The 18,027-nt window shown below is 34.5% G+C and overlaps 1 protein-coding gene across 8 annotated transcripts in view; it reads right to left on the bottom strand.

The window, feature by feature from the left end:
- ARID4A (AT-rich interaction domain 4A) overlaps positions 1-18,027 on the bottom strand; it is an 80,813-nt gene that overhangs the window by 7,817 nt on the left and 54,969 nt on the right. For 4 of the 8 annotated variants that reach the window (XM_056810818.1, XM_016422140.2, XM_056810817.1 and 1 more), the window contains exons 16-23: positions 16,297-16,547; positions 13,259-13,456; positions 10,350-10,434; positions 6,133-6,334; positions 3,637-4,773; positions 3,317-3,421; positions 1,807-2,016; positions 969-1,115 (exon numbers count right to left, since the gene is read on the bottom strand). In XM_056810818.1, coding sequence (XP_056666796.1) covers positions 969-1,115; positions 1,807-2,016; positions 3,317-3,421; positions 3,637-4,773; positions 6,133-6,334; positions 10,350-10,434; positions 13,259-13,456; positions 16,297-16,547 — 2,335 coding nt within the window. The remainder of the gene's footprint in view (positions 1-968; positions 1,116-1,806; positions 2,017-3,316; positions 3,422-3,636; positions 4,774-6,132; positions 6,335-10,349; positions 10,435-13,258; positions 13,457-16,296; positions 16,548-18,027) is intronic. The other 4 variants (XM_056810820.1, XM_007472952.3, XM_056810819.1 and 1 more) reach the window with 3 other exon arrangements.

Below are 18,027 nucleotides of genomic sequence, written 5' to 3'. Positions count from 1 at the left end.
TAATTGTTCAACTGAGCACTCTACTCCTGCTCCCATGTACAAGACAATTCATGTCTACAATATTTGTTATCTTCACCTCTGCATCTTTGAAATCTGTAGTGTCTTCCAATGCTCAGTTCCAATGACAACTTCTACAGCAAATTTTCCTAATTTGTTAGTATTCTCTTCCTTCTCCTCAAATTATGTACATATTTATCTGTGTACATATTGTATTCCCCTTAGACAATGGGTTTCTTGAGGCTAAAAGTTTTTCCTCATTTTTTTAAAACCCTCACCTGCTGTCTTAGAATTAATATTAAATATCAGTTCTAAGGTAGAGAATAGTAAGGGGTAGACAACTGGGGTTATATGGCTTACCCAAGCACACAGCTTGTACATTTGAATCCAGATTTGAATTGAGGACCAATTGTCTCTAGGTCTGGCTCTCAATCCACTGAATGACCTGGCTGCCCCCCATTTTGTAATTTTTAATGCAAAAGGGGCTAGTAGTGCCTGTTATATAAAAGGTGCTTAATAAAATGCATGTTATATTGGATTATATAGTTACTTGCACAGATATTTATCTTTCATACTAGACTGGATTTCTGGAGGGCAAAGGACTGTACCTTATATGTTTGAAACTACTAGAGAAGCTATCTTGACAAATTATTCAGTCTGCGAATTTTAAAGAAAGTTCTTTCCTTAATGAACCATTTGCTTTCATGAAGACATTTTAATGCCGTAAAATTTAGTGTTTACCAAACGTGTTGCTCTCAAGGGGCTTGTTCTGCTGAGCCCATGCTTATGACTTATTATTCATTTCAATAATCACAACAAAATATCTAAAACAGCAAGAAACTAATTGACCAATATTGAAAGGTAACCTGTTTCAAGATTACTCATTTTTCAAAGCTACCACACAAGATTATTTTATAAATACAACATGATTTAGAAGGGCAAAAAAAGGAGGAACTTTTGATAAAAATTACCTTCTCTATCTTTCTTTTTTAATCTTTTTCTCCTTCTGTCTATAGTTGCTACTTCTGATTTCAATGACATATAATATTTTCTTATTTCCTGCAATTTTTCTTGTAGAAAAGAGATCCTCTCTGTACTGTTCATATTGTCTAGTTCATCTAGAAAAAAAAAGAAAATATTCCTGAGATGAAAAACAGTTTACTAGAGAAGACACTTCTATTAATAATTCAATTCAGCAATCAGAACAAATGCCATGTAAGTCACTAAAATGATGATACTAATATCTTAATACTTAATATCTATGAACACAGAATAATTAATGAATTCATAAAAGATCTTGTTGAACATTTCCATCCTCAGTTAAAATAACTAGCAGATTATAGTTATTATTATGTATTTTTTAAATCTAGATTTATGATTTTGTCAGTATATGGATCTTTCAAGGAAGTAAATCCCTTTTAACAATGTAAATAAGCAACTTATACCATTGTCTAGGATACCAAGAGTGGCTCCTCCAGCTTTAGTTAGTATGTACCAGTAGCAAGAATTGAAGCCAGCTCTCCCTGCCTGAGGTTAACCTATTATCTATTATTCATCATATCCTACTGCCTCTTATGGATTATTATTGCCTGGTCCATAAAAAAGTGGCATGTTTGGATTTTTCAGATATGTATGCAATGACTCTTCTGTCTCATTTTCTAGCTAAGTTCACCTTTAAGTCACTATTTTTATATTAAAAAGCACATACAGGAAGGCAAAAACTCTTAAGTTCATAAATGATGACCATTTCCAGAGAACTACATTACTAGTTAAAAATTCTGGAATGAATGTTTTTAAAATGTTTCTTACTAAGTTGAAAACTCCACTTATATGCCCTAGGGGATGAATTTTGATGCTTGTCTCGGTGTTTTTCCTTGTCTCCATCTTTGATGTGAGGCGACATCATTCTTGCTGGAGATCGAGCAAGCTTTGGGGGCTTTGCCACGTGTATGTGTTTTACTGGCGTGCATTTACTTGTACTGTCTGGGACAGGAAGGTCTTCACTATCACTGCTTTGTCCTATAACAAGAGAAAGAATCCCATCAGAGGCTGCTGACAATGTCATGTGTTCAAAGCAGAGATAGGAAAAATGGATAGTGAATTAACAGTCACCAAATGAAGGGAAGGTCAAATGTAGCTTTCTTCAAGTAACAAAAAAGAAAATAGGGTTTGAATTATAATATTTGATGTTAAAATGACAGCATCTAATTGGCAAGATAGTGTTTTGCTTTATGCAGTTTTGAGTGGTGATATAAACTCAATGTGGTTTTCATTATATTTTGTTAATCTATGTTATCAATAGTTAACTTCTTTTCACCTCTTTTCTAAAGTCTTTCTGAAGGACTAAATAAAAGTACTCCCCCAAAACACTTAAAAACACAAACACCTTTGTATCTAGTCACCATGTGGAAATAAATACACTTAGCAAAATGTTATGTATTCTCTGGAATAATATGCTGTTTTCTCAGTGCTACTTCCTGTGAGTAAATTGGCTACCAAAAGAGGTATACTAAATCATCTCAGACATAGAATATTCTACTTTCCCCATCCCACCACACACTGACATATGGCAGAAGTTCCTTAATGGCTAGAAATACTTGAAAGATATCAAAAAAGGTAATATCTTTGCCTTAAATTACTACAGGTCAAATACAACAAAAACTTCTGTACAACAAAGATTTAAAATTGTATGTAGTCAGTAATGCACTCATTTTAATCATTAATGTAACAATAATTCGAAAAGGTGTTTCAATAGGCTTTGACCTAGACTCTAAAATAAAAAATTAAACCTCTAAAATTATGGTTTTTCCACACAAAAAATGATTTTTCAAGAATTTCTCTATACTTATTTTTCACAAAAATGTATCCATGATATGTGATATATATGTATGACTGTGTTGGGGCCTCATTCACCTAAGTAATTTCCTTATGCCTGAAAAAAAAAATCCTGTTGGTCTAAGAGACTAGTTCTATTAACTGAAGTTAAAAATTCTCATTTAAAAACCTAAATTTAATAGGACAAATAAAACTCCTATAAAATTATTTCATTCATTTAATATTTCTGAGGAGCATGTTTGGTTAATATTAAATTATTATAAAAATAAGAAAAAGTGAAAAGAGGAAGCTGACAATATAATTTCAGTGACTTTAGTAATTAAGATGTGAACTACAGAACTAGATTAAAAAATTTTTTTTTAATTTAAACAGACACAGGTACACACAGAGCAATGGCAAATTATTCATCTTGAAAATGATGAAGAAACTAAGAAACTCTGGAATGAATGAAAAGTATAGAAGCAAATGGTAAGAAGAGGCCTACCTGTGCCATTTTTTTCATTTTTGACAGTAGCACTTGTTCGTTTGGGAGGACGTTTTTGTTTTTTTGCTAATGATCCACCATTTCCATCACTTTGCCTTTTCTGGCCTGAAGTAAAGAGATTAAAAAAATACATCTATTAAGCATCAACCTTTATTCCATCATACTGCTATGAATCACCATATCTTTGCAAATGTGTGTTTTAGGAATCCAAATGCCAAGGAAAGAAAAGGCTTTTTTTTTCCTTTAAAAATTCCCAGGTGTCAGAGATGGCAGTCAGGGATGTCCAGCACATAGACCATGCATCCTCAGAGAACACCTACCTTTGTCTCTGACTTCTCTTTCTTGGGCAGTCACACTACAGGTGCTTGATGTTGTGCTAGCTTCAAATCCATTAGCTGACTCACTCTCACAGAGGCCTTCTTGAGACTCTTCAGCTACACTGTCAACTTCAATGGTTATATCACTTTCACTTTTGATACTTCGAGACTCTTCCTGGCTGAGAGCAAGTGGGGAAGGAGCAGAGAAGCCAGGCGGGGCAGCTGGGGGCATGGCAGGGGGGTTGGGAACAGGGCTGACTGGGTCAAGTGTTTCTGTGCCTGCCTCATCAGCACTGTTCTTATCTTTCTCATCCAAGTCATCAAGGTCCACTTCATGACAAACCAAGGTTTCAGGTCCAATCAGAGGCATGACATCTTCTTCTTCTTCTTTTACTACAACATTCTCAGTTTCTTCAGATGGAAAGTCAAAATTTTCACTGGCTACATCTTTAACTTGTTCCTCTGACTCTGCTATCAATGATGGCATCTCCTCATGTTCCATTTCAGGCTGCTCTTCAGAATTTAATTCCTTCAATTCCTCAGATACAACATAGTCATTGGTTCTTTCTTCAGACACGAGATCAGGCACTTCCATCTCATTCTCAACTCGAATTTTCTTTTCTGGTGATGACTGTTCTGATATTTTCCTCTTTAATTTTTTTTCCTTTGTGCATGAGTCCATCTCATCTTCAGTAGTAGAGGAAAACTCTTTACTTTCTAAAGAAGAAACTTCTAGACTAAGAGGTTCTACATAAGATTCACTTCTTGCTTCATCCTGGCTCAGTGGAGAAATCTTTATAGTCTCCAGAGAAAGATCTTTTGTCTTGTTTTTTCTTCCTTTGCCTTTAGGAGATTTTTCTGTCTCTTTCTTAATATCTTCTACTTGCTCCATTTTGTTTCCAAAAATTTGCACTATTTGTTCACTTTCTTCAACTTCCAACTTCAAGGTTTCCAAAGGCTGTACTTGAGTCCTATCATTTTCTTTTAACACATGTGGGAATTGTGGGTTTTCTTCTTCTACCTTGTCATCAATAAATTTTTCACTCTTTTCTAGTTCTTCTATAATCTCTGGAGAAAGTTCTTCATTTACTAAATTCTTATCTGAAGTGTCTTCCATTTCACTATCAGATGAAGCAGAGTCTGTGGAAGAAAGATATTGCTATAAAAAGATTTCAAAAGATATTTATAACAAAAAATACCAGAAGTTATTTTTTTAAAAAATTTTAAGGGGACTTTCCAATTTTTACATATAAACTTTAGCTAAATAGAGAGTATAAAATCAATGTAACTACAATAGTTATTTGGAGATTTTCTTTAGTATCCTGATTTAATCTGCAACATCACTATACTAATCTAAAGATTAATATTGGGATATTACCTCTTGGCACATTAGCAGTATTCTGAATCTAGTATCTAATAGGTATTGAACAACATCTACTGTTATAGTTGTTCAGTGATTTAATATTTCATTACAGAACTTTATTTGGTACTTATACAGAAATTATCTCTAGATTAAGCAAAGAGTTTTAAAGTTAGTTATCAAATTTTTAACACAGTTCTCTTTGGCGAGTAGGTTAAAAATTTTGGCAATCTTTCTTTTGCTGACAAAGTAGTTCCTTTTAGAATAAGGTCAAAATAGACTGGAGTGTCAGTGATAACAAATTTTCAGTGACAAAGTAATATCCTAGTTAATTCATACTATAAAGCATCTTTAAAAGATAAGTCTTATAATGAAGGAGCACGAATCCTAAAGTCTAAATAAAAACAGATAGAAATACCCCAAACCTAATATTTCCTTTTCTTAGAAATGTGTTTTAAAGGAAATAGATATCGATGAGGGTATTCCATGCCCCCTCCCCATTTTATGAATGTTTATAATCTAAAATATCCTTTTGGATAAGGTAATGGAGAAAAATGAATGAGCAGTTTATTAGAAAGAAGAAAAAGGTTCTTGAAAGACGAAAAAAATAGCTGTTTCATATTTCTGGAATGATATGAGTTCACAGAAGTAGGAAAGAAAGGTATAAAACAAGCAGAAATCATGTTTCCTTGTATGATCTTCAGAAAGAAAAAAAAGGCTTTGAAGATATTTTAGCATTTGTTCTCTTCAAAGACTGTAGCCTTTGGGGCTAATAAAATATACTGAACATACAGAAGGAATCTAATTCTGTTGTGTTTTTTTTTAAGATTCCTTTTATTTTTACAGAATATGAAGCACACATTGGGCATTATAGCCTACCAAATGATTCTCTCTCAGAAGCAAATATTCCTGTTACATCTAGTTTGTGTTTGAGGTATTCTTAAATTAAACCTCACTCAATTTTTGGAAATTAAAAAGTTACAGCAAAACAAATATCCTTCTTTCCTAGACTTTGCTACTTTAAAATTGTTGGAGATTGGAAACCAAGACGATTTGGAGTAAAAAAAATCTGAAATAATTGAAATTTTACTTTTTATTAACTTGACTATGCAAAAATAAAGTGGTCTAAAATTCTGTACCTTCCATTCCATTTGTCAGAGGTGAGCTGTCTGGTAAGCTGCTTCGTGCACTTCGGGCACCCATTTTCCCTTCAATGTTTGGAGACTTAGAGACACCATAAGACATATTTGATGGAAGAGTGGACTTCAAAGGGGGACGTCCACGTTTTGACTTCTGTCGCTCTTCATCCTTCTTTTCATCCTTTTCAATGTCTTCTTTATTCTGTATAACAACAAAAAAAGCTCCATTAGGACAACATTTATTTTGAAATATGGTATTTTTAATGCAAATTTTATTCCCCAATGCAAAATGGAAGCAGGGAAAGACCATAAAATATGTTATCTAATACCATTTAAAAGTCAACTCCTAGTTATCTATAGCAATACAAAGCAACAGTTATATAGGAAAAAAATCATTCATATTAGAACATTTTGAATTTTTATTTGAATATAGATATTTCTCATGTTATGAGCATTTATGAGACTACTAATTATTATATTAAACTGTGATGGTCTTGTTCAGGACATGAAAAACTATCACTCCTCATTACACTTTGGAGAAATTGAAAATATACTCCTTTAGACTAATGTAAAATATACTGGAATAAATCAAACTTCTCTTTAGGGGTGGTAGATTGCCAACCTTTCTGAGATAATATGTAAGTGTTTTAGTTATAATAATATTTTAGCTCCTCTTGGACTTCAGTCAAAAGATATTTGTGTCTATAATATGGGCAAAAAAAAATCAATAAGTATTTATTAAGTCTATGTGCCAGGTTCTATTTCTAGGAATTAGACAAAAATGAAACATTCTGACCTCAAGAATTTAGATACAAAATTGAGGAAAATCACTAGTACCTGGGGAACAAGGGAGGCAGAAGAAATCAGAAAATTCTCATGTAAAAGGTAGTTCTTAAACCAAATGTTGAATGAAATTAGAGATTCTGAGAGAGAGTTGATGAGAAAGTGCTTTGTAGGTATGAAGTTCAACCAGGCAAGAGAAAAGCAACATCAGTTTTGTTAGTCTGCAATGTGCATGAAAGGGAATAATAAACGAGTCTAAAAAAATCTGATTGGAACCAAGTTGTGAGGAACTTTAAATGCAACAAAGGCTTTATATTTTATTCAGGAAGTAGTGAATAGGGGCCCATTAGAGTTTACTGAGTAAGAGGAGTGTGATGTTGTCATTATTGGGCTTTGGGAAAAATAAGGTTAGCAGCTATGTGAATTGGAAAAGGGAAAGACTTGAATTAAGGTGGCCAACTACAAGCAACTGTTAATAACCTAGGGAAAAAGTGATGAGATTCTCAATAAGGGTAGTGGCCATCTGGGTTAAGGAAAGAGGATCAATCCAAGAGATGTTGTGAAGGTAGAACACAAGATTTGCCAGAAAACAAGATACATAATGAAACAGTGAGGAGACAAAGATGATACACCAAAATAACAAGCCTGAATGAATGTACCATTGTGGTACCCTCTAGAGAAATGGCAAAGTTCATAATAAGGGTAGGTTTAGAAGGAAAGATAATGAGTTCTGTTTGGGACATGCAGACTTTGAGATAGCTACAGCATACCAAGTTCAAATTCTCGGAAAGCAATTGGTAAAATGGTATTATACCTTGTGAAAATGACTTGTATAGATAGATCTGGTAACTATCTGCCTAGAGTTAATAGATAAACACGTATGAGTGAATATGATCACAAAAAGAGAATATTTAGTGAGAAGAGGGTTCAGAGTGGAGCCTTGAGTAACATACTCAATCAGGAAGTTTAGTTAATTGTGTGAAATTCTATAAAGGTGTCAAGAAGAATACGGACTGAGAAAATGCCACCAGATTTGGCAATTAAATGATTTTGCTAAATGGTAACATTGGAGAGGGTAATTTCATTGATGAGGCTAGAAATCAGATTGTGTAGAGTTTAGAAAAATAAGGAGAGGAAGTGAGAGCAATGAGTATAGGTAGATTTTTCAAGGAATTTGGCTGAGAAAGAAGGTAGAGATATAGCTTAGAGGGTAAGGGATTGTTTTTTAAGGTTTGAAGAAACTTGTGTATATTTGTAGACAGTGAGGACAGGAAGGAAGGAACCAGTAGATAGGAAGGGTTGAAAAGTAGAAAGATAAGTGGGGATGATGGTGGAACCAATCTGCTGAAAAAGATAAGGGGTTACATATAGAGGCTAGCCTTGTCAAGGAAAGGGCTGCCTCTTCATCAAAGACTTAAGTAACAAGGAAAATAAGGGATGATGTCAAAGATTTATCAGATGAAGAGTTGAGAAAGAAGCTTGTAGCTAATGGCCACTTTTTCCTTAATAAAGTGACATAAGTTCCTCAGGTATGATGGTATGGGGACAAGGAAGCAACAGAACAGAACAGAAGGTAAGAAAACAGAAGAGATTTGGAACAGCTGTTATGAGGAATGGAACAAAGAATCTATTTAGAAGGAAAAAGACAACTGTAAAGAGGCATTAAGAGCCTTGTTGAGATCAGAGTCCATAAATAGAAGGTAGACCTAGTTGGCAAAAATTGTCTAACTTTCTCCATCTCAGTTTATTAGCACGTAAGAACAGAGAAAGATCACAGTAGGAATAACCCAGAGTGGTTGTTCAGAAAGGTATGAGTGGCAAAAGAACAACAAAAATTCAACAGCAGAGGACATAATATAAAGTTGAACTAATCAATCAGAAGGAAAAGCCTAGGAGGGGAGGAAAAGTGAATCTAGAACAAGAGAGATGGCATAGGAAAGTAATGAGGTGTGGAGATAGAATAGAGGACAGGGTGAAGACAAAAAATAAAGTACAGAGAAAGGTGGACTGATAGGAGGTTATAATGAGGAAAAAAAATTCAATATCTTCAATCATGAAGTAGAATAGTTGTAGAAGAGATCAAGGAGAGGAACATCTCTATGATTAACTGAAGTGGAGAGATGAGTAAGAAGAAGTAATTGAAACCAATGAGGAAATGGGAGAGATGAGTATTTAAATGAATCCTGAATTCCTCTATGTAAAATAGGGCTTGGGGTGTCAAGGAAGATTGTTAACCAGGTTCTGATTTCCTTTAGAAAGGAGGAAGAATAATATAGGGGCCAGCAGATAACAACCACCTAAATTTGGACTGTCTGATAAATAACATTAGAGTGAACTTCAAAAGAGGAGAGGTTGTTGAGTGATGACAGCAGATGCAAAATCTGTAAATAAATTCTCTCTCTTGTTCTCTGTGTATGTGTGTGTACATTGTGATTTATAAAACCTGTTTTATATAACATAAATATACACATATTTGGAAGAAGGCACTGGCAGTTGGAGGAAGAAGGAAATCAGCAAAGGCCTCATAGAGGAGGTAAGGTTTGAGCTCAGCTTTGAAAGAAACTAGATTATAAGAGTCAGATAGATGTACATTCTAGGCATGAGGGAGTTTGTACAAAGTGACAGAGATGGGTTAGTGTTTTATGGGGAGGGAAACCTCTTTGGATGGACTATAGGGTGAATGAAGGAGAGAGAGAAAAGAAACCTGGATATTGTTAGGGGCTTTAATGCCAAACAGAGGAGTTTTTTATTAAATCTTCATGGTAATAAGAAGCCATTGATGCTTACTGAGCATGTGAAAAACATTCAGACTAATGCTTTGGCAAGCTGTGTAAGGGACAGACTAGAGTAGGAGAGAATTTGAGGCTGGGAGACCAATTAGGAGGTTATTAACAATAGTCCAGATGAGAGGTGAGAAGAGCCTGATCTAGGGTGATTCTGATGTAGAGAGAAAAGAAGAATGTATGAGATGATTTTGAAGGTAGACTTGACAAGATTTGGCAACTGGATGGATATGTGGGGTAAGGTAGAGAGATGAAGAGAAATAATTCTGATTCTTAATAATTAGAAGGATGGTGGTACCTTCAAAAGTAATAGAGAAGTTCAGAAGAAGGATGGACTTGGTGGGGAGACATATGAGAGGGTCACTAGTGCTGGTAATAATTTCATTTTTGTACCTACTGAACTTGGGATACCTATGGGAGACACAGTTTGAAATGCCCATTCAGTAGGAGGCAGGTGGTAATATGAGAATGGAAGTCAGGAGAATGTCCAGAGATGGGTATATAATTCTATACAGAATATTTACACAGTTGACAACTATTATTAAATATATGAAATTAAGATGAAATAATGGATGAGGTACATGTTGATTAATCCATCTTAATAAAAAGTTTATCAGTTATTATAGTTACTAATCTTTAAACATTAATTACTTTAGTTTTTTTCTTCTGTTTTCTCTTTGGTCCACCTTTGTCCAAAGGCCAGATTATCCTGTCAGCCTTCACCCATTCATCATACCTTAAAATAAACAACACAGAGATTTAACAATGACAAAACATCATAAATGTTTACTCTTCTCAAGATATAAAAGTATAGCTAACATCCAATAAAAGTTTTGTTATCCAGCATGCTGAGAATAAAACAAGATCTAGTTACAACTAAGAGTTGGAATATCATAATAGCTATAGATTACCGTGTAACAATAGGAAAGAAGTTTTTTAAAGTTAAAATGCAATAGAAATATCAATTTTAAGTTTTCCCTTAACTAGGGGAAAGGGAAGATAGAACCAGCCTGGAATAAGAAGGGTAAGAGGGTAGAATTATTAATGGATAAAAGAGGTCAAAGGTAAGGACAGCAAATATTAAGACTTTAAAACAATTTCAAAAGAATTTCTGAAGCTGCTTTCTACCCCTGGGCTTTCAACCTATAGAAATTGCAGTTCTGATTCTGAGGGGTAGAGAAAGATTAGTCACCAGGTTTATTCAGTTAGCTAAAAGATGAACAGATTTTTATTTTTATTACTTTCCCTCAGCTTGATTCTTTTAAAAAATTCCTTCCACTGAATACTTTAGTGTTTTTCACAATCACCTTTATTCAGCTTCTTATATTGCTAATAAAACTAAACAGGGTGTTCCAAAAGTTTCAATGGAACATTTAACTATCAAAGATTAAAACTGCACACCCTGTATTTAACAGGTCTGTCTTTTAGGAAACTACATGAAATTTGGGGAAAGTTTTAATTTTTTGTTTAAGTTAATTCTACTTATAGAAAGTTATGAGACAACAATAACTATTTCCTCCAGGCTTTTTCAAAATATCTTGATACTGTGAATACTGTGACTGAATTTTAATAGCATTGGTGTTGGTTATTAGAGTAGGGCATATCAGAATTGCCAGTTTCTAGAGTTTTCTGATGCCAGATAACACAGCTTTTAGGACACATAATACACAAGCATATAAAACTTTAAATAATAATACCTTATATTTATATAGCACTTTTCACATATAGTATCTCATCTGATCCTCATAACAACCCTGTAAGGTAGTTTCTGAGAGGCAACGTGGTAGGTATAGTGGAAAGAGCACTGGATTTGGAGTTAGAAGACCTGGGTTCGAATCCTGGCTCTGCTACTTACTACCTGTATGACTTCCCTGGGTCTGTTTCTTCATCTGTAAAATGAGCAAGTTGGATTAAATGACTTCTAAGGTTCCTTCTGGTTTTAAACTCTATGATCCATAAAAACTGAGGCTCAGAGATGTGACTTGCCCAAGGTCACACAGAATAGTAAGTGGCAGAGCCTGTCACTCAAATTCAGTTCTTCTGACTCCAAGTTCAGTGCTCTCTCCACTATATAAAACGGTTGAAAGCTAGAGATAATTCAAGAGTCCTTCTGCCTCCTCTTTTTTTTGGCTGGAACTGGCCTCAGCTTCAGTCCTCCAGACCTGGAGATCCAATGGCAAATACTATGAGGAAGTATTGAATGGCTGGGGCTTTGTCTAGTTTTTCTGCAAATTCTAGGATTATGAGAGGCAGTATAATATACTAGAAAGCACTGTTGTGGAATCAGAAGACTTGACTCCAAGCCCTCTAACACTGTGACCACAGGCAAGGCATTTACCCTCTATGAGCCTCAGTTTCCTCACCTGTAAAATGGGAGTAATAATATTTTCACCAGAGAGCTCACATGAAAATGTAAAAAATGTGAGTTTTGATTACTGTATTTCTGAATCGTAACAATGTCCCCCCTCCCTTCATAAATAGCACCTTAGTAACTTTCTAATGCCTTTAACCAATTTACCATGTAATAATGTGCATTACAACTATCTGTATAGACATCAAAGCGTTGTATCTACTCCAGCACCTAGCACAGTGCCCACCCTTAAGTGGCTTATTACAAGGTTTGCTGCAGTGCCTAAGGGTTAACAACAATCTAGAACGTCACAGATAAGTCCTACCTGGCCTCAGAGCCAAGGGACACACAAAGCTGGGGACAATTCCAGGACTGACCTGGGGCTGACCATGGCTGTTTCCAGGGATTCAGAACCCTGGAAGCATCTCAGCCTTGTTAACCATTCTCTGAATCAGGGACAATCTTGAATCAGGGTAGATCCTACTGTAGCTGTATTGGCGGGACAGAATAAAATTAGCCTTTGTGGATTGAAGGCAAAGCAAAGTTTACTACAGGATTTCATGAATAATCTGGCTATCACCTTAGAAATTGGCCAGTGGCTTATTAAAAGGAAGCTGAGCTAAATGACAAGGAAAGTTGGAAAACTTAAAAAAAAATACAAGCAAGGATATGATGAATGGTGTAAATGTTTCAGAAAATCAAACAGACATACTGGTGATAAACATAAAGAATATACAACAAGGCAAGATTTCAAAGGAATTAAAAAGCAGAAAATACTGAGACCCAGGGATAATATATAACTAAAACCAATATTCATAAAATCTAACTTTTCCTAAAGTCATCAATTCAGTTTGATATATAAAAATTAATTATGTATAAATGTGCAAAAATATTAGATGTTAAATTTATTTTATGCAGCAAGCACATAGCTTTTAATGTTTACTATAAAAGATTAGAAATCCTAGACCTCTTACATGAGGAAGAAGTACACTGCAATTAAAAATGTTATTTAAAATTGGTTCTAAGTTATTTATTTTAACACTGGGAAAGTGTTTATCTTAGTTATATAATTGAATTGATCTGAATTTGTATGCCATAAACCATTTCCTCTTTATGAAATCCAAATGATCATTTATTCCTACTGGAAACAGTATGCTATCTATAATTGAGAATTAAGATCCATTTATAAGGAAATTTGTTTCCTTCTTACCTGACATTCCATCCATAGTAATGCACCAAGTATAAAACCTCTCCATCATCAATTTCAGTACTTTTAATACTGGCTTCATAAATTTTCTGAGTTTTTCCACGTCCATATTTTACTTTTACTTTGGTTCCTGTTAGGCAGGGCTCTATGTCCTCCTCATCTTCCTCCCCTTCAGATTCCTCTTTGTTTTCAATTTCCTCCCTGTAGCAAGTTATAATATTGATAATGCTACTAATTATGTAATGGTAAATAACAACAACAAACACAACTGCATGGGCAAAGAAAAAAAATGGTGCAGAATATTCACTACCTATTTAAACATTACCTTCATAACATGATGGAGAAGGAGAAGAAGGAGGAGAAGGAGAAGATTATCATGGACTAAGTAAGGGTTTAATTATGTAAAGGTGCACTGTACCAAATGTCAACTCAGACACTTCTTAAAGGGGAAAAAAAACAAAGATGAGAGAGGGACAAGAACAATTTTGGCAAATAAAATAAAATAAAATAAAATGAAATGAAATAAAGTAAAATAAAATGCACTGAAGCATCACAACAAAGATGTTTTCAGGGTCTGTGCTATGGATATCCTACATGAGAAACTAATCCATAAGAGATCTTTTCAAGATTTTTGTTACTAAACAATGTAGGAATCAATCCTTCTTTGTGAAGGTGTGTTTTATATTGACAAAAAAGTAAGATCTGCTTTTTGTGTGCATTAAAAAAAAAAAACCTTCATAATAATATCCTTTCACAGAGATCTATGTGTTAGATCATCCACTGAAACTGAGAGGTGGTTTTCAAAATCAAAATACTATTAATTAATTATCTTTATTTACTTCTAGCCTACCATCTTCCAGGAGTTTATCTAAAATAGAGGGTATGAGTCTAATAAAAGTTATACCAAAATTAGTTACTTAAACTACAATATACTGGTTGGGGGTTTTTGTCTTTAGGAAGGGATGGGGAAGAGCATAAACCTATGATTTCACTGATATATAGTAGACTTTTTGAATGGAAATATCCTCCACTGGTGAAGATCAACAAGTCCTTTTTTTTTTCTTTAATATCCTAATATTTAGATTACTTGGGGAGCACTGAGAAGTTAAGTGACTTCAACTTGGACACATAGCTAATATGTATCAGAGGCAGGATATAAACCCAAGTGTTCCTGCTCCCAAGGCCAGCCTGCTATCCACTATGCCACATTGCCTCTTTGTATTCTGAATTAATCTTCAGAAAGTACATGAAAGCTAAATAATCATTGTAATGACATTTTGAGACTCCAGTGGTACTAATGATTAACAGTCGAAGTTAACTGAGATAAAGCTGATAAGTTAGTACAATCAAATACTTTATTATACTGCACAGTTATAAAACATCAACATAATAACCACTGGGACACCCAATGCAGGAGCGGTGATGGTCCAGTGACTGCCACAGGACAAATTCTCCATTTTCTCCAGTGGGCATCTGCCAATTACTGTAAAACAACTTGATGCTAATATTTATTTTTCTTAAGACTTGTTCCTCACTATGAAAGACATGAGCCTATCATAGATATTTCTATATAAAGTGGTCATCCAACAATAATTCTAATTAAAATATTTAGATTATCATTAAATTTAGAATGTGAGTATGACTGACTACACACACATATGAAGGAGACTATGTATGTTACCTACATGCTTGATTTATTAATAAAAATAATACTATTTTGCATTAAACAAGGAAATTTACTCACAAAACAAAATCTTTCACCTTTTTCTTTGTAAATTAAAAAAAACTTTTAACTCAACAATTTTCATAGAAGTATTTATCTGAATGCATATTTTTATGTACATTTTTTAGAACTCTATACATAACTTTAAGCTCTCTTCTCCTTACTACCAAGTTTATATTTCTGGACATAACATTATGCATTTGTCTTTTCAGTTCTCTTAATTTCATGATCTTTATTCCTTAGGGCTTCTCTTTACTTCCTGGTCTTATTTCAATTAATTGGAATTCTGGCTCACTAATGATACACATTCCTTTCTCTGTAAATTTTACCATAAAACTAACTATACCTGAAAATATCTCTCCCTCACATTCATAGCTCTCTTTTTTTTACATCTTTTCCACACCTATAGCATATTTTCAGAGGAGTGGCAGCCACTAGTTGCAGGAATAATTTGGACATATATGTCAAGCTTTCCCAATTATTGCTTGAATACAGATTCCCACAAAGTTATCTTCACAGAATATAACAAAATCAAGAACTTAGTGGAGATGGTAGATTAAGAAGTACTATTTGTCTCATGTCATTTTATCTATAAGCCTAGTTAACATTTCTTCTAGTAATTGAAAATTACTATATCTATTTTGTGATCTTCATTTAGAGCAGCAATGGCCATATGGTTTAGTCATATGGTCAGAAGTCACTTTCAAATGTTAAGTAAATGTCACAAAAAAACATGACTTCTGTTCAGCCAAGATTAGGAAGTATATTAAAAAAAGTAAACTTCATTGGTGAGGCATGAAATATAAATCTTTTTGAGTTTCACTTTCCAAAAAAGGGTCACTAGTGCATGCCACTTAATCTAATAAAGTAACCTGGCAAAGAAAAATGTCTGAGACAAAGCTAACACACACAAACACCTACTAGTACTGTGCACCCATGTGTTTGTTAGCTTCCCCACATTGTACCTTTTTTAAAATGGAATTTTTGCTGGCGCTGTTTCCTCTTGTCCACTTCCTCCATTTTTCTCCAGCTCCCTTCCCTGCTGTCAACTGCAGGACCTTTCTTTTGACTGGGTTGCGCAGCCTTCTTTGAGGCCACTGTCTAGGGCACAAGTGCTATTAAAATGGTGCGACCAGTTTATTCTCCAGTTCCGTAAGGCAATACACATCATCTTCACAATGTGTCTCGCCTTCACTAGACAAGAGGAACGAAGTCCCAATAAGAATATGTTCCCTCAAACCTGAGTCACTAACACAGGAACAAAGTACTATGATAACAAGAGGCAAACACTTTTAAGGAGTAAACATTACAATTGTACCTCTCTCGTCTTTTCTCTTCCTCTTCATCTGAGTCTTTGTCAGATTCCTCCTGCTTTCTAATTTTCTTCTCTTTTGGCTTTGGTGTGCTTTTTCTTCCCAGTAGTGTCTCATTTTCCTTTTTCTCTACAATTTCAGATTCTTCTTCTATATCTTTATTTTCTTTATTATTATCTCTTAATTTGTCTTCTGTTTTTTCTTCTTCATTTTCTTTTTTAGCAGGGGTTATATCTCGAGCAATTCTCCTCCGACCCTAACAGCAAGAAAAACACCTTGTAAAATAACTATACCTCAGAAGCAAAGAAATAAATAAAAAACCACAATGCTTCACAAAAACTATTAGTACTATTTCTGACTTGTAACACCAAAATTTTGAAATTAACTTTCTCTAATATAAAAATAATTGTGCATCCTCCTGAATGGAAGAAAAGACTTGCAGTTGACAAAAATAGTTAATTATGGCAAGGGTACTAAAAAATTACACTAGAAATGAAAAGCATTTTCCCCTACTTTGTCTATAATACCATGTAGCAAATAAAAAGAATAGTTTTTCTTAAATGGATAACAGGGAAGCTTACTGGGCTGACAATAATTTGCCTCATTTTCAGGAGTACCTCCTGAATTGCCCTAACGTTCCTATTTGAATCTGAAAACACAATCTATTCCAATTATAAGTTTGGAGATTAATACTCCCTGGCTACGGGGTGGTGTGGGGTGGTGGAAGTGGGGTGGGGGGAGAAGAACATGATTTATGAAACCATGGAAAAATGTTCAAAATTAATTAATTAAGCTTTAAAAAAAGTTTGGAGATTCAGAACTAAAAAGAAAGAGGTGAGGTAGGGGGGTTCATTAGATACTTTGGCTTTCTAGTCAGGCAGTAAGCATTTGTTTAGTTCCTACTATGTGCTAGACATTGTGCTAAGATTGAAGATAAAAAGGGCAAAAATTGCAGGCAAAAAAAATGTTCCATGGAAGAGGAAACATGCAAATGATTATGAACTAACAAAAAAGTATCAAGAATAAATTAGAAATGATCAAAAGGGAAATTAAGAAGAGTTGGGAAAGGCTTCCTTTAAAATATGAGGTTTAACTGGGGCTTGAAGGAAGCCAAGGGAGGCATGAGTTAGAGAGGAGGAAGCAGAGGTCGGCCACAGAAAATGCCCAGAGCCAAGAAATAGTGTGTGTTTTGGGGGGGAATATGGTTAAGGTATAAGAACATTGAAAAGGATGGGATGGGAGCCAGGTTATAAAGAAATTTGAACATCAGGAGATTTTATATTTGATCCTCAAGATGCCAGAGAGCATGTAGGCGATATGACCAGATTTGAACATTAGGAAGATCACTTCAGCAACTAGATAGAGGATAGACTTGGCTGGAGAGAAAACCTGAGGCAGGGAGACCAACCAGAAGGCTATTTCAATGGTCAAGGCATGAGATGATAAGGGCCTGTATCAAAGTGGTATTAGTATCAGCAGTGAGAAAGGAAGTATACAAGAGATGCTGCAAAGGTGAAATCTATGGGCCTTGGCAAGAAATTGTATATGAAGGTGAGAGACAAATCAGGAAATATTCCTAGGTTCTAAGTCTGGGTAATTGAGAGAATTATAGTGCCCTTAATAGTAATAGGAAATATGAAAAGGGAAAGGGCTTGGGAGGAAAGATAATGAATTTAATTTTAAATATGCTACATTTGAGATGTCTAATAGAACTGGAGATGCAAGACTGTAGGTCT

The sequence above is a fragment of the Monodelphis domestica genome, chromosome 1 (genome assembly GCF_027887165.1).
Source record: "Monodelphis domestica isolate mMonDom1 chromosome 1, mMonDom1.pri, whole genome shotgun sequence".
Taxonomy (NCBI): Eukaryota; Metazoa; Chordata; class Mammalia; order Didelphimorphia; family Didelphidae; genus Monodelphis; species Monodelphis domestica.
The sequence above is the reverse complement of the archived record's forward strand: the minus strand, read 5'-3'. Positions and strand labels throughout refer to the sequence as shown.